General features: G+C 48.0%; 1 protein-coding gene across 1 annotated transcript in view; it reads right to left on the reverse strand.

Annotated features, from left to right (window-relative positions):
* The window catches only part of LOC114894863 (myosin-16), a 55,892-nt gene extending 55,462 nt beyond the window's left edge, over positions 1-430 (reverse strand). The window contains exon 1 of the mRNA XM_029221966.1: positions 275-430. Within this exon, the coding sequence (XP_029077799.1) occupies positions 275-397 (123 nt within the window). The 5' untranslated portion in view covers positions 398-430. The remainder of the gene's footprint in view (positions 1-274) is intronic.
* Between the last annotated feature and the right edge of the window lie 15,343 nt (positions 431-15,773).

Here is a 15,773-nt window from a genome sequence, read left to right on the forward strand (position 1 = left end):
TCTCCTGATAATCTGTCTCACACATGCACTGTTTTAGAGCATACAAAGTACTTTCCTGTCCTATCATGTTGGACTCTCTGTTGTAAGAGAGCCAAAGCTCAGAGAGGGAAAGTGTCCTGCTTAGGGCCCCACAGCTTGAGTGTCATTGAGTCTGAACTTGAACCCAGCACAGGGGACTCGGAGGCATCTGCTCTTTTTGCCACCTTGCCTCTTGAGCCCGGGTGTCCACCACTTGTAAAGCTCAATTTCATCCTGGGGATTATTCCCCTCCCACCTGGTTGGTGATCGTCTTCACGGTGACCTGGTCGCCCTGTTCGGACTGGATCTCCCCAGAAATGAAGCCCTCCTTCTCATCCTTGACCCAGCAAGACCTCTTGATGTCATAGGGCTTGTTCATGGCTTCTATTCTCTCCTTTTCGGAAGGTGTCAGGAAGGGCATTGGGTCCACGTCATCCCCACATTCGCCTCTGGATGCACTGGGCATTGTGGCTTGGCTGAGGGAGGAGCAAGAAGGAACCACGGGCGGGAACCAGGACTTCCCTGGGTGCTGGAGGAGAAAGAGAGGATAGTTTGCCAAGACTGTTGTATGGCCTGGGGCAAATGCCTGGGAGAGACATGGGGCTGCTTCTCTCATGTCACTTTGAATGTCTTGCTGCTATTAGATCTTAGTAACCAAGAATAAGAAAGAAGCTGATAACTCCTCAGAGTTGTGTACCCCTAGCCACCACAAAACACTTCTGCACCTGTGGTCCCATATGCCCGTCACACTAAGGCTGTGAGGTAGGGATCAGGGAGTCCATTTTATGGAGGAGAAGACGAAGGCCAAGAGAGGTTAAAGCATGCACTTTTAACCATGAGCTGGAACGAGAAAAGAATTACCACTTGGTTTTCATTTTCCCTTAAGGTCTGAGCAGAGGCCACAAGCCACCGTAGTACCAGCACTGCTGTGGCTTGTCCCCAACAGAAATCACAGCTATTCTCCTTTCATTGTAGCAGGCATCTCCAAATATGACTTACCCTCGTCTCAACTTTGAAGTGATGGTCTTATGAGACCCTCGGTTAGAAGTTGTTATTTAAATCTACTAACAAAAAAGTACACTTTTAATTGCTATATCACAAACTGATTTTGTAATATTTTGATAACTGGATTTTAATACCATTGGTTTCCTTTGTGACCCTACGTAGTTTATTTTATGCATTTAAAAACTCTAATCTGAGCAGAGGTCCACAGGCTTTACCAGATGCTAAGCGAGTCCCTGGTACAGAATAATTGCCCCCGGTTCAATGGTTACCTCTCTTAAGATGAGGCCAGCCTGGGGTCAAGGCTGGACCTCTTGGTTTCCAAATGCAGACAAACTAGGAAGGAGGAGGACTGGGGACTTTCAGTAGCAAAGAGAGAAGTCAGGGGCGTCGCAGTTTGTCTTGGGGGTGAAGAAACTTCTTGGAGGTTTGGGGAGGATGTGGTTCTGAGCCCCATTGTCAGCAGTGCTGTTCTCAAGCCAAGGGTACAGCCTCCACCTTTAAGTAACCCAGCTGGGGATGGAGCGTCTCACGACCTATACCTATACCTATACCTATACCAAGGTATCCTCTGGGGAGCTCCAGTGTTTCCTGCCAGGGGTCCTGGTGTTTCCAAAAGAGGCTGAGCCAGGACAGGCAAGCGATGGAGGCAAAACCAGACACTTTCTCCTCTTCTCATCTCGCTGTGGGGTCCAGCTTAGAGTTCTGATTGGAGCCTGGGTTCCCCAACCCCAAAGCTGGTCCATTTTGCAGAAAATAAGAATGAGAGAAGGGGTATGGGGGGGGGGGGGGGGGGTAGGGGTCCTGTGCCTTCATGGGCCACTGACCTTTTTGTCCATCTGGTGATGTCTGTGGTCTCACTGGACAAAATTATAAATTCAGGTAATAAACTGTATAAGATCACCAAGGAAACAAATGACATTGAAATGTAATTAACACAATATTAAACATGCATGATACAGCACTAGGTGTGCTTCCTAACGGCAGGTCTAATAACCACTTTAGTTTTGAAGCAACCGTGAGAATTAACAATCTTTTGACCTCTCTGCAACAATTGTAATATGATATGAAAATATCAGTGACTTCCGTTGCTGACAGTCACAGGTATTGCTAATACGACTGTGTTAAAAAGGGGAGGAAATGATACATTTCAGTTAAGGGTAGTGAACATCACGATGCAATTGTTTTACCACTGGAGACCCCCCAGCCCAGGGTAGGAACCCTACCTGATCCCTCCTGAGTCCCGTCTCTGGGGAGCACGGGGCTGGGAGTCCTTCATTTCTGCTGGTAGCTTTGGACAGTATTTGTCCAGCATCCAGGGGACCAGGCTCTCACTCAGCTCTGCCACAAGTCACCGTGGGCAGCTCAGTGGTCTCGTTGTCCCCCACCCCCTTTCTGGAAGATATGACTGTGCGACATAAACTTCCTCTTGCCATTTGTTGTCCCTGATGACACCAAAACATTGCCTTTTTGTGGTCTCATTTTTGCGGTTCTGTTTGACATAGATGGAAGTCACCAGGGACATGAGACCAAAATCCACATGAAAAGAAAATGTGAGTATCAGCAAGGTCAGATTTTTTAAAATGCATTAGGCTTGTCATTAAAACAGAACAACTGCTCCTGTCTCAACGCTGGTTCCTTTTTAATTGTCCTAGTGGGGGAGGAAGGGCCAGAAATTCTCCTTTGTTTATTCCAATTAGGCTGCTTGCTTTTTTTTTTTTTTTAATGGTGGTTTTGCTGTGAACCACAGGCTAAGGTGTGATGGCTGTTGCCCTGGCCTGGTGGCCTGGGGCACAGACCCCTGGGACCAGGCACTGCCTGAGGGCTGTGCAGGCCACTGACACTAGGTCCCACCCCTCTCAGTGGCCACCAGCCTCCTGCTCAATTGTGACCCCACCTTCCAGGGCCCCCTGTATCCAAACCACTCCTGCCCCCTACCCCTGCCCCCAGACAACTGCTTTTCCAGGCATCTTTGATAACCAAGACCCATTTTTCAAAATCATGAGCCAGAAAACATAGAAAAAATTCAGCTTGTGGAATGCAAAAGCTAAAAGGGTCCTCAGGGGGGAGAGATGCATTACAGAGTGTGGGAAGGGGGTGGTAGGGATTGAACCCAGCATGACTCTAGCATCCCTTCAATCCCCTGGGGGGAGGCGGGTGGTGCCGTGAAGTGGGGTTGATCTGGGTTCAAATCCTGTCTCTCCGTGGAACGAGGCAGCTCTCTCCTGCCCCGTAGATCCAGATCCCTTGGAGCATTGAATGATGTGCCCACTCTGCAGCCCCTCAAGAAATGCCCGCCCCCTAGTCCGCTTTGCAAATCTCTCATCATTACATCTCTTTTCCTCTGGAGGCTTCTCCACGGCACCCCCTCCCCGTTTCCCATCTCCCCCAGCATCCTCTATGGTACCTACCTGAGACCACACTGGAAGAGACTGGGTGCCCAGCAGAGGCTGGCCATTCCCTTTTATACCTGCCCAACAGGTCTGAGCCAGCAAAACTTAAAAAAGAAAAGAACCTCCCAGGTCTCCAGTGGCTCAGCTGGCCTCACCTTCCAGGGCTTGACTGAACACTCCCGGGTCCCTTAGGGGGGATCAGTGAATGCCTTGATTCTAGGACATTTGCTTTCCTCCCATTGCCCTCGTGGGGAAACTGATGACCTCAGCCCAGGGATGCAGGCTGTGGGCAGAAATAGAACAGCTGGCTAAGGAGTTTTCCTCTTAAAGCTGTAACTGCGCCATGGAGGAGGCTGGTGATCAAGGAGCGAGGCCCTGGGTGGGCTCATCCGAAGCCTTGGGCATGGATAAGCCTGGATAACAATTGGTTGATGACTTTGTCCCTTTCACAAACTCAGGACAGAAATACGAACTTGGACTTCCCTCCCTTGACGATGGCTGTGGGCCCCCTCCAGCCCACCATGGCACCTTGGTGTGGTGCCAGAGCCCATGGGGCACCTTGGTGTGGTGGCAGCTTTGAGTTCTAAAGCCTTACCTCTAATTCTTGCGTGGTTTTCCATGCATTTCATGGCCTTGAGCAAGTCCCTGTCCTCTCTGGGCTTGTCTTTCCCATCTATAAAATGGGATGGATGGATTCTAAGAGTCCTTTGTGCCCTTCTCAAGCTTGGAGATGGCCTCTGGGGAACTTTCTTCCTGGCATCTGCCATCACCCCATCTCCACCCCCAGGTCCCTAATTCACTATTTTTTTAATTGATAAAAAAGTAACATAAAATTAACCATTTTAAGTGAATAACTCAGTGGCATTTAGTCTATTCACAATGTCATGTGACTGCCTATCACCTCTATCTAGTTCCAAAACATTTTCATCAGCTCAAAAGGAAACCTACAACCCATGAAACAGTTTCTCCCCCAGCCCTTGGCAATCACCAATCTGCTCTTTGTCTTTATAGTTTTACCTCTTCTAGGGATTTCATATGAATAGAATCATAACAATATATGACCTTTTGTGCCTGACTTCTTTCATTTAGCATGGTTTCAAAGTTCATCCACATTGTAACATGTATCAGCACTTCATTCCTTTTGATGGCCAAATGATCGTCCTTTGAATGGATGGACCATAGTTTCTTTATCCATTCATCCATTGATGGACATTTGGGTTGTTCCCACCTTTTGACTATTGTGAATTGTGCTTCTGTGAACATATATGTGCATATATTTGTTTTCAATTCTTTTGGGTATTTACCTAGGAATGGAATTGCTGGGCCATTTGGTAATTCTCTGTTTAGTTCTTTGAGGAATCACCAAACTGTTTCCACAGCGGCTGAATCATTTTACATTCTCACCAGCAATTCACAAGTGTTCAAATTTCTCCATATCCTCACCAACACTTGTTATTTTCCTTTTTTAAAAAAACTATGGGTGGGGCTTCGCTGGTGGCGCAGTGGTTGAGAGTCCGCCTGCCGATGCGGGGGACGCGGGTTCGTGCCCTGGTCCGGGAAGATCCCACTTGCCGCGGAGTGGCTGGGCCCGTGAGCCATGGCTGCTGAGCCTGTGCGTCCGGAGCCTGTGCTCCGCAATGGGAGAGGCCACAACAGTGAGAGGCCCGCGTACCGCAAAAAAAAAAAAAAAAAAAAAACCTATGGGTGTCCTAGTGGGTGGGAAGTGGTATCTCATTATGGTTTTTATTTAGATTCCCCTGATGACTGATGATGTTGACCATCTTTTCATGTGCTTGTTGGTGATTTGCATATCTTTGGAAAAATGTCAAGTCCTTTGCCCATTTTTAAATTGGGTTGTTTGTCTTTCTGTTCTTGAGCTGTAAGAGTTCTTTATATATTTTACATACTGGGCCCTTATCAAATATGTGATTTGCAAATATTTTCTCCCATTCTGTGGGCTTTTTCAATTTCTTGCTAAGTCCTTTAATGCACAAAAGTTAATCATTTTTTTTAGTTTTATTTTTAAAATTTTATTGAAGTATATTTGATTTACAATGTTGTGTTAATTTCTGCTGTCCAGCAAAGTGACTCAGTTATACATATATATATATATTCTTTTTCATATTCTTTTCCATTATGGTTTATCACAGGTTATTGAATATAGTTCACTGTGCTATAGAACAGGACCTTGTTGTTTATCCATCCTGTACATACAAGTTTGCATCTGTTAATCCCAAACTCCCAATCCTTCCCTCCCCACATCCCCAAAAGTTAATTTTAATGAAGTCCAATTTATTTTTTATTTTGCCACCTGTGCTTTTGGTGTCATATGTGAGAAACCACTGCCAAATTCAAAGTCATGAAGGTTTGCCCCTGTGTTTTCTTCTAAGAGTTGTATGGTTTTAGCTTTTATATTTAGGTTTGATGCCTCAATTCACTCTTAAAGGAAAAAGGAACCCATCTGAGCACAGAGCTGATTTCCCTTTTTGTCTCTCTGGGTTGGGGCCCGGGAAGCAGCTACTTTAAACCCAAAGAATCTTTTATTTACCATATAGTAATGTTCTGCAGATGTTTTCTATTATCATCTGATCCCTACAGCATGTTATGGTATTCTGAAAACCGGAATCTGGCAATGAAGAATCATATTGATAAGCAGTGATGACATTGACCTTTAGCAGCACCTGCTTCACGCCTGAGGATGAACCTCACTTCTCCCATGTGGGACCTCAGTTTCCCCAAAGGTAAAATCAGATTTTGACTGAGATGCCTTCATTCAAGCATGGCTGTCCGCGATGCTGCCGAGGCACCATTCCCGCCCACTTGCTGCTCTCCAGAGTCTGATCACCTGACAGGGTTGTTTTTCATCTCTTCAGCAGCAGGACTTTTTTTTTTTTTTAACATCTTTATTGGAGTATAATTGCTTTACAATGGTGTGTTAGTTTCTGCTTTATAACAAAGTGAATCAGTTATACATATACATATGTTCCCTTATCTCTTCCCTCTTGCGTCTCCCTCCCTCCCACCCTCCCTATCCCACCCCTCTAGGTGGTCACAAAGCACCGATCTGATCTCCCTGTGTTATGCGGCTGCTTCCCACTAGCTATCTATTTTATGTTTGGTAGTGTATATATGTCCATGCCATTCTCTCGTTTTGTCCCAGCTTACCCTTCCCCCTCTCCATATCCTCAAGTCCATGCTGTAGTAGGTCTGTGTCTTTATTCCCATCTTACCCCTAGGTTCTTCATGACCTTTCTTTTTTTTTCTTAGATTCAATATATATGTGTTAGCATGCGATATTTGTTTTTCTCTTTCTGACTTACTTCACTCTGTATGACAGACTCTAGGCCCATCCACCTCACTACAAATAACTCAATTTCGTTTCTTTTTATGGCTGAGTAATATTCCATTGTATATATGTGCCACATCTTCTTTATCCATTCATCTGTTGACGGACACTTAGGTTGCTTCCATGTCCTGGCTATTGTAAATAGAGCTGCATATGACCCAGCAATCCCACCACTGGGCATATACCCTGAGAAAACCATAATTCAAAAAGAGTCATGTACCAAAATGTTCATTGCAGCAGCAGGACTCTTAAAGGGCAGACCTTTGTGCAGAAGTCTGGTTTGTGCAGGATAAAAGTGGAGCTTTTCTGGGTAGAGCAGGGGAGGAGGCCTCCCCACCTCCACCCTCCCTGGGGCCTTTGAGGACGGCACCCAGCCAGCCAGGAGAGGCAATGGGGGGAGCCCTCCCCTGGCAGTGGTGGCCTAGAGTCCATCCTTGGAATGCAGTGACCCACCCAAAGCCCAGGGTCCTTCTAGCTTCTTCCCGTGATGATCTTGATGACCATCATCATCTGGCTAACGAGCAGTGAGAGTGGCAGTGAGAACTGGGACCCGGCCCTGCCGTGATTCTGGGAAGGCATGTTCCCTAACAGGAGGTTTTCAGCCCGGGCCCCAGTGGGAAAGAGCCCATTCCAGTGGGGTAACTGTGTAGAGTGTGATGAAGAGACTCTTGACTAATTGGGGCAACCTTAGGGGAAACCAATGGAGGGTGGTGAGGTACCCTCCCTACCCCTAGAGAGGTGACCGCAAAGCCACCACACCCCAGATATGGCTGTAGGAAAGGCATGGCCCTTAGGAGCTGGCACAGCTACTGCCCAACCAGACCCAGCAGCAGAGTGGGGACCTGGGGAGGCAGCGGGGAGCAGAGGGGAAGGCCAGCCTCCTGGGACATGGAACAGGGTGGTGAAGGATTGCAAATAGATCTGGAGCAAATGTAGGACATCCAGCACCTGTCTCTTGGTTTGAGCTTCTCACGGGGGAGTTTTTAATGGTCAGCATTCCAGAAAGTTCCATCTCAGTAGTGTGCTTGGGGAAGGCCCTTGAAGTAACTGTCAGGTGACTGCTACCTCCCAAGAGTAGGTGAGCGCATGCATTGTTCTCTGCCTTTAAAAATACACTAAGAGGGACTTCCCTGGTGGTGCAGTGGTTACAACTCCGTGCTCCCAATGCAGGGGGCCCGGGTTCGATCCCTGGTGAATTAGATCCCACACACATGCCACAACTAAGGGAGCCCATGTGCCACAACTAAGGAGCCCACGTGCCACAACTAAGGAGCCCACCTGCTTCAACTAAGACGCAGTGCAACCAAATAAATATTTTTTTTTTTTTTTTTTTTTTTTTTGCGGTACGTGGGCCTCTTACTGTTGTGGGCTCTCCTGTTGCGGAGCACAGGCTCCGGACGTGCAGGCTCAGCGGCCATGGCTCATGGGCCCAGCCGCTCCGCGGCATGTGGGATCTTCCCAGACCAGGACACGAACCTGTGTCCCCTGCATCGGCAGGTGGACTCTCAACCGCTGTGCCACCAGGGAAGCCCTGAATAAATATTTTTTAAAAGATACACTGAGAATCGCATTGGACTTGGGGTCATCTAGCCCCTAAAGATACCAGCGGGAAGTCTAGTGATGTCTTTCTATAGAAGGCAAGCTGACCTGAATCCCCTCGGGCGAAAAATTCCCTGGAGTCATGGGTTGGTGTTGGTTCAACCACGAAAACAAAGGCCTCCCTTGTCCGTGAGCTCATTTTGATCCTTCCAACAACCCAGGCAGGTGCATAGGGCAGATGAGTAATGACTGACCTACTTTTAGCAGATGAGAAAACAGAGGCTCAGAGTGGTGAAGCAATTTGCCAGAAGACACACAGCAAGTCAGTGTCTGAGAAATGACTTTGTTTTTCTTCCTAGCACTTAACTCACTCTCCAAACAATGCATTATAGATCTACTGGATGATTTTGGGGGTCTTGCCTCATAGAACATAAGCAAGGTGAGGGCAGGGGCTTGGTCTCTTTACCGGGAGGCACTAGAGTGTGGTGGTCAAGAACTTGGACTCAGAAACCAGATTCTCTGGGTTTGCCCCTTATGAGCTCTCTGTGCCTCAATTTTCTCATCTTGAAAATGGGGATAACAGTGGTACCTACCAAATAGGCTTGTTATGAGAATTAAATGAGCTCATACAAGTGCCTGACATCTATTAGACGGTCGATAAATATTCGCTGAATGAATGAAAGCCCGAACCATGTATGGGAAACAATGACACCAAGTGCAGTACTCTGTTTGGGGGGTTGTCTAGATGGAAGTTGTTCTTGTCATCTACATCCAGAAACCCCTGGACTTAGCATACACAGAGGGCTGGGCCCTTCCCCCAGGCAGCCGGCTTAGGAAATAGGCCTGATAGTCCTTATGTGTCAATCTCTCCCCCCATCCCCCTTCTTTCCTTTCCCTAGTCCTTTGAGGTCTATGCCAGGTTCTTTGCTACCCCAGCAAAGACATACAGTTAACTAGACTCTTTCTCTGCCTCCGAGCAGTTTGCTCTGTTGACTTTGTGCCTCTGGTGGGGAAACACTGTGCTGAGTGCTATAGCGGGAGAAGGACTGGGGAGGGTAGACGAGATTGGGAGATAAAGGCGGGGGAGTAGCGCCATGTTCAATCCTTCTGTTCTTTTACAGCCTGAGGACCACACCCCCAACCCTGGCAGTGCCCCTGGAGGGCCCCCCAGTGCCAGGACCAGGGCCCAGCACCTCGGATGGAACAGAGTTCTCACTCAAGGTAAGTCAAAGTAAATGGGACCCCCGTTCAGATCCGCAGTCAGGAAGCCAAAGCTGTAGATTCCCTGCCGTGTGCTAGACCCTGGGCAGGAGCCAGCTGCTCCTGGGACAACGCCCCGCCTTCCTGTGAAGCAAAGCGCCAGCTCTGGAAGGCCCACAGGGTGGGCTTTCCCAGCCTACGCGTGCCACTGCTGTTGGACATTCAGTGGTCACCCCCTCCACACGTTTACTGTACACTCCGAGGGGCCTCCTGCTTATGAAGCTGGTCTGTCCATCCATGATGGTGGGAGTTTGTGGGTGGGTGTGGTCTTCTCTCCTTGTTTAAAAAGAGAAGTGTGCCCTTGTCCAATTGGATACAAAGTGTTGGCTTCTAGAACATTCTTAGAATGCAGAGACCTCCCAAGTGGAAAGAGTTCCATGACTTTGAGTCTCAGTTTTGACCTTGAGTAAGTCTTTTAACCTCCATGAGCCTCCCAGTTCTTCACTATTAAATGGGAAAAATAATAATAACAACAGGACTTCCCTGGTGGCGCAGTGGTTAAGAATCCGCCTGCCAATGCAGGCGACACGGGTTCGAGCCCTGGACCTGGAAGATCCCACATGCCACGGAGCAACTAAGCCCATATGTCACAACTACTGAGCCTGCGCTCTAGAGCCCGCGAGCCACAACTACTGAAGCCCACATGCCTAGAGCCTGTGCTCTGCAACAAGAGAAGCCACCACAATGAGAAGCCCATGCACTGCAACGAAGAGTAGCCCCCGCTCGCAGCAACTAGAGAAAGCCAGTATGCAGCTACAAAGACCCAATGCAGCCAAAAAATAAATAAAAATTTTTAAAATTAATAAAAATAATAATAATTACTATTATTAAAATAATATAATAGTAATAACAACAACTACTAACTTCACAGAACTGATGAAATGATCAAATGGATTGTGGACTCGAAAATGCTTTTTTAAAATTTGTAACTAATCATCGTTAATGAAGTTTATTGAGCATCTTTTCACATACTTATCTTCCACCTACGTATCTTCTTTGGTGAGGTGTCTGTTCAGATCTTTTGCTCATTTTTTTAAAAAATCAGGTAGTTTGTTTTCTTATTATTGAATTTTGAGAGCTCTTTATATATTCTAGACACAAGGCCATTGTTGGATATGTGCTATGAAATTATTTTCTCCTGTGGCTCGTCTTTAAATTGTGTTTAAGTGGTGATACGCTGCCTACATGTTAAGGATCTCCCCACGTGACTCAGAATGGAGACCCCAAGAAATTCCCCCTTCATCCACCTCTGCTTATCTGTGGGCAGCTTCCCTGCAGCACGTTGGGCTCCTCTGAGCAAGGTCAGGTGTTGGAGCCATGAGCTCTGAGAACTTGGCTCAGGGCTGGAGCTGGGGGGGGTGGCGTGAGGACAGAGTTGGAATATATTTGTCATGCCTGGTAATCCCCAGCTGGCTTCTGCAGGTGTCGGCAGAGTCGTCGGTAGCCCGATCCCCACTACCTCATGGGAGCATCTCATTGCCGCCTCTCTCATCGTCCCAGCTCCACATTCCACACAGTTTGGATGTATAGGCTGGACACATGCCTCTAGGGTATCCAGGTTCTGGAACCCTCCGATCTGAGGAAGGGCAGCTGAGTCAAGCCTGAGGTTTCTGGCCCCAACTTCCCACCTTGGGCCTGGAGCAGCCCCTCACCAGGCACTGCCCACCCAGGCTCCCGTCTCAGCTCCTCAGGGGAACCTCTTTAGAAGCCCAAATGCCGTTATTCTGTCCTCTCCTCCTCCTTTTTTCTCTTCTCTTTCTCCTTCCCTCCTTCAGGCATCTCTGAGTTAGCTTTGCATAGAAGGGAGCAGAAGGGGAAATTCTGCAGGAGATTGCTATTGGGATGGTCAAACTGTGAGGATGAAAAGTTGGAAACAACCTAAATGTCCATCTATAGGGGATTAGTTCATAATCTAACTAATTATGAACTATAAATAAAGTGAAATAAAGGCACAATGGATATTTTTTAAACTGATGATGTAAATTCATATTTATTGGCATGGAACAAGGCTCACAGCAGACTGTTGGGTTTTTTTGTTTCGTTTTGTTTTTTAAGAAAGGTTATAGAACAGCTTGAGCCCTTTTTTGCAAAATGGCAGCTGTGTAAACAGAGGCACCAAGAGCTTACCTGAAAGGATCCTCAGCCAGGTGGTCAGACCCATTAACTCTGGGCGGCAGAATTTCAGGTGATTTTTGTTAAATCTTCTTTAAATTTATCAGTGTTGCCTAAAGTTTCTCTCAATGAGAAGGACTGTTTTTTGGATCTGAAATGATTTTTTAGCATCAAAAAGGTAACAAATGCCTGTCAGAGATATCTCAAGATCTTCCCTTCGGTTTTTTGCCCCAGGGTGGTGGTTGGAGGGTACTTCCTGGCAGCTCCTGGAGCTGCATTCCCAGCTGCTGTTTGATTCCTTGGAGGAAGGGGGCGGAAATCAGTGCCCTCCCAGGAGGGTTGCGGGTTGAAACCTTGGCAGGTGCAGGAAAGTTCACAGTGTGCTCCTTGAAGGCCAAACATGGACACGGAGCCTGGGCCCAGAAATAGCCCATCGCCCCAGAGACCCTTGGAATTCTGCAGGGTCATCTCAGGGAGGGGAGAGCCCGAGCAAGCCACTGCTGGAAACTTCCTTGCAGACTCTGAAATGGAAGATGAGGCCTAAGACAGGCTCCTCTAACACAAGCTGGACCTGGGCAAGGAGTTCTCCAAAGTCAGCCCAGCTTGACAAGTCTCTGATTCCAAGTCAACTGGAGATCTCCTAATTAATCGTGAATTCTGTGGAATCCCAGAAACATGGTGGTCAAGCTTGCTGCAGATAGATTTCTCCAGCTGTGTTTCTTTCTTTTTCATACTGCATTTAGACCTATATCTCAATTTGATTTTATGTGCCATTTTCATTTCATTATCTCAAAATAGCTAAAAATTGTTTTCAGTTTTTATCCCCCCCGGCATCTTTCTTCTTTGTCAAGAAGTATTTATTCTTATTTTTCTGAAGGAGAGAATCTCTGCTTTCTGTGGATCCCCCAAGGTCAAATAACTGGTGAATTCAAACCTCAGCTCAGCTGAATAATCTCTCATCCATCCATCCATCAATCCACTCATTCATCTATCCAGCATCCATCCAACCATCCAGTCATGCATCCATCCATCATCCATCCATCCATTTGTTCATTTATCATTATCATCCATCCATCCATCCATTCATCCATCCATCCGTTCAACACGTATTTATGTCACAACTCCCTTTAGGGCCCCAGACTGGGGTGGCGTGAACCTTGGCCTTATTCTCCTGTACTCTGTGAGGACAGCATGTCCCCCACAGAGCCATCACAGGGAGTGGGAGTACCGTGCTGGACACACAGTGCTGTCTTTGAATACCTCCCTCCCTCCTTTATCTGGGATGATGATAATATCCATCTCACCCAGTTGTCACATGGTGAGGTGATGATGGTGGACCAAAGACCCTATGTGATTGTGAGAGCCTTGGTGCTCGAGCGATGACAACTGTGATTCTTAGTTTCTCGGCAGCAGGGACCCTGTCAGGTTCACTCCTGCACCTCGCAGAGGCCAGCACAGAGTAGGCACCCAGGAGCTGCTCCCAAAGGAGCCGTGTCCACAGCCCAGTTCCTGAGGTCACGTGGTGTCGGGGAAAGCCACACACAACCCTGGACCCTGGGTGCGACTTGTGCCTCTGCTATTCAGCGGCCCCAACGAGGAGAAAATTCACCCCCAGAAAACCAAATGCTTAGGACAATCAGGTGGATGAGAAACTTGGGAGGGATGGTGCCGAACAGCCCAGAAAATACAAATGCTTTGAGGAAATAACTGCTGTGTGGAAGGATTCAGACCTGATTTTACTGGGGAGCCTCAGACTTGATAAATAATCAATGTGGGTTCCTTTTTCTGTCTTCCTTAATATCCCCTTTCCTCCTCTTCTCCTGGTTCTGGGCCAAATAGCATTTCCCAAGAATCTGAAATGAACTCCTTAAGTGTCAGCATCGTGGGAAGTTAGAGTTCCCCCAGGATCTGGGGACATTCTGACACATGTGTGCACACACACAGACACACAGGGACACACACAGACAGACACATGGACACAGAGACACACTCAAATACACACAGATACACAGACGCAACACAGACACACTCACAGACATACACAGATGCACACATACACACAAACACAGAGACACACACCGGCATACCCACACAGAAACACACACAGACATATACACACATACACACAAGCTCGCATGTGCAGAGGCCAAGGACGGTGACAGCTGCCTTTGTCAGGAGCCATGGATTGCCACGGAGCTGTGGATTCTCAAAGACTGACCTCAAGGACAAAACCTTCCCTGGATCCCCTGAGGAATTGTGACATCAACTCTCCAATTCTGGGGTTCTTTTTTTAATCCCTTTTACATTATTAATATAAATGAACGGGCATTTATAAATAACCAGTGATGCACGGAGTTGGGGGATGATGGAGCAGGTGGCGAGGGACATGGGTAACAAGGAGGGGTCCTGACTGCAGAGGATTTAAAGACAATGAAAACCGAGTAGAAATCAGTCTGCGTTTACTAGAGCCCTGCGCTGGCCGGTGTAAACTGTGTCAACGGTAAATACTCCTCCCCCTCCCCCACCACTTGGGAGTCCACTGTAAATAACAGTATTAATGATGCTACGTGAACATGAAAAACATGTTCTTGTTTTAAAGAAAGAAATCAGAAGGAAGGAAATTCTGACCACTGCTACAACATGATGGACCTTGAGGACGTCACGCTGAGTGAAGTAAGACAGTCCCAGAAGGACAAATACTGTGTGATTCCACTTATATGAGGTCCCTAGAGTCATGACATTCACACAGAGAGAAAGTAGAAGGGTGGGTGCCAGGGGCTGGGGAGTCAGTGTTTAATGGGGACAGAGTCTCAGTTTGGAAAGATGAAAAGAGTTCCAGAGATGGACGCTGGTGATGGCTGCACAGCAGCGTGAGTGTACTCAAAAATGGTTAAAACAGTCAATTTTATGTTATGGTTTTTTTTTTTTTTTTTCGGTACGCAGACCTCTCACTGTTGTGGCCTCTCCCGTTGAGGAGCACAGGCCCTGGACGCGCAGGCCCAGCAGCCATGGCTCACGGGCCCAGCCGCTCCATGGCATGTGGGATCTTCCCGGGGCACAAACCTGTGTCCCCTGCATCGGCAGGCGGACTCTCAACCACTGCGCCACCAGGGAAGCCCTATGTTAAGGTATTTTACTACCATAAAAAAAGAAAGAGAGAGAGAGACAGAGAAAGAGAGAGAGAAGGGAGGGGGGAAAGGAGGGAGGGAGGGAAGGAGGGAGGGAGGAAGGAAGGGAAACAGTTGCGACCCCAGCACAGGCAGTAGCACACACTGAGGCAAAGATGGGGCCACACAGACCTGGTCTTCCCATCATGTAACCTCAGGCAATTCACATCGAGGTCGGCAGCCTCAGTTTCCCACTCTGTGAAATGCGATTGGTAATTCCTACTGCATCAAAGGAGTCAAGGCAGGTTAAACAAACCAGGTAAACAAACCCATCCAGGTAATTCAATCTCGAGAATTTAACGTAAGAGTTTGTTGGAAAGGTGTAGGAACCTGCCGTCAGGCCAGTGGGCAAGTGGTCCCCAGGGGTCAGCCCCGAGCAGAGGTCGGGAGGGTCGAGGAAAGGGGCTCAGTGGAGGGTGGGGCTGATGGAGGAAGGAGATGGAAGCGGGGAGCTGAGGTCATGCTCCCAGCCTGGGTGGACGGTGTGGCCCTTGCCAGTGATCGGGGCTTAGGAGTCGGAGAGGATGAAGTGACCTCCACTTGAGGACTTGGATTCCATCTGAAGTGATCTTCCTGCTGCTCTTCTGAGTCCTCTGGGTGGCGACTGTGGGCTCTGTGTGGTGAGCTGATTCGATTTACTCAAAGGACGCCAGTTCAATGCTTGGCTTGGGAAGGGTATTGAGCACGCCCACCGTACACCCTGGGTACTTCCTGGGTGATGGAGGGGGGAACGCCTGGAACACAGTGGGGGCGGGGGGAGAGCCTGGCTCTGGGGCCAGCACGCCCACTTATGCATTCCACAAATATAATGAGCAATGACTCTTCCTGGCCGTGGGGATAAAGCATCGAGTCAAACAGACAATGTCCCTACCCTCGTAGAGCTTATGCTCTATTTCAGGGGTGGGGATGGGAAATAAACAAGTGAATGCATTGCAT

The sequence above is a fragment of the Monodon monoceros genome, unplaced genomic scaffold, assembly GCF_005190385.1.
Source record: "Monodon monoceros isolate NGI ecotype Baffin Bay Population unplaced genomic scaffold, NGI_Narwhal_1 Super_Scaffold_13, whole genome shotgun sequence".
Taxonomy (NCBI): Eukaryota; Metazoa; Chordata; class Mammalia; order Artiodactyla; family Monodontidae; genus Monodon; species Monodon monoceros.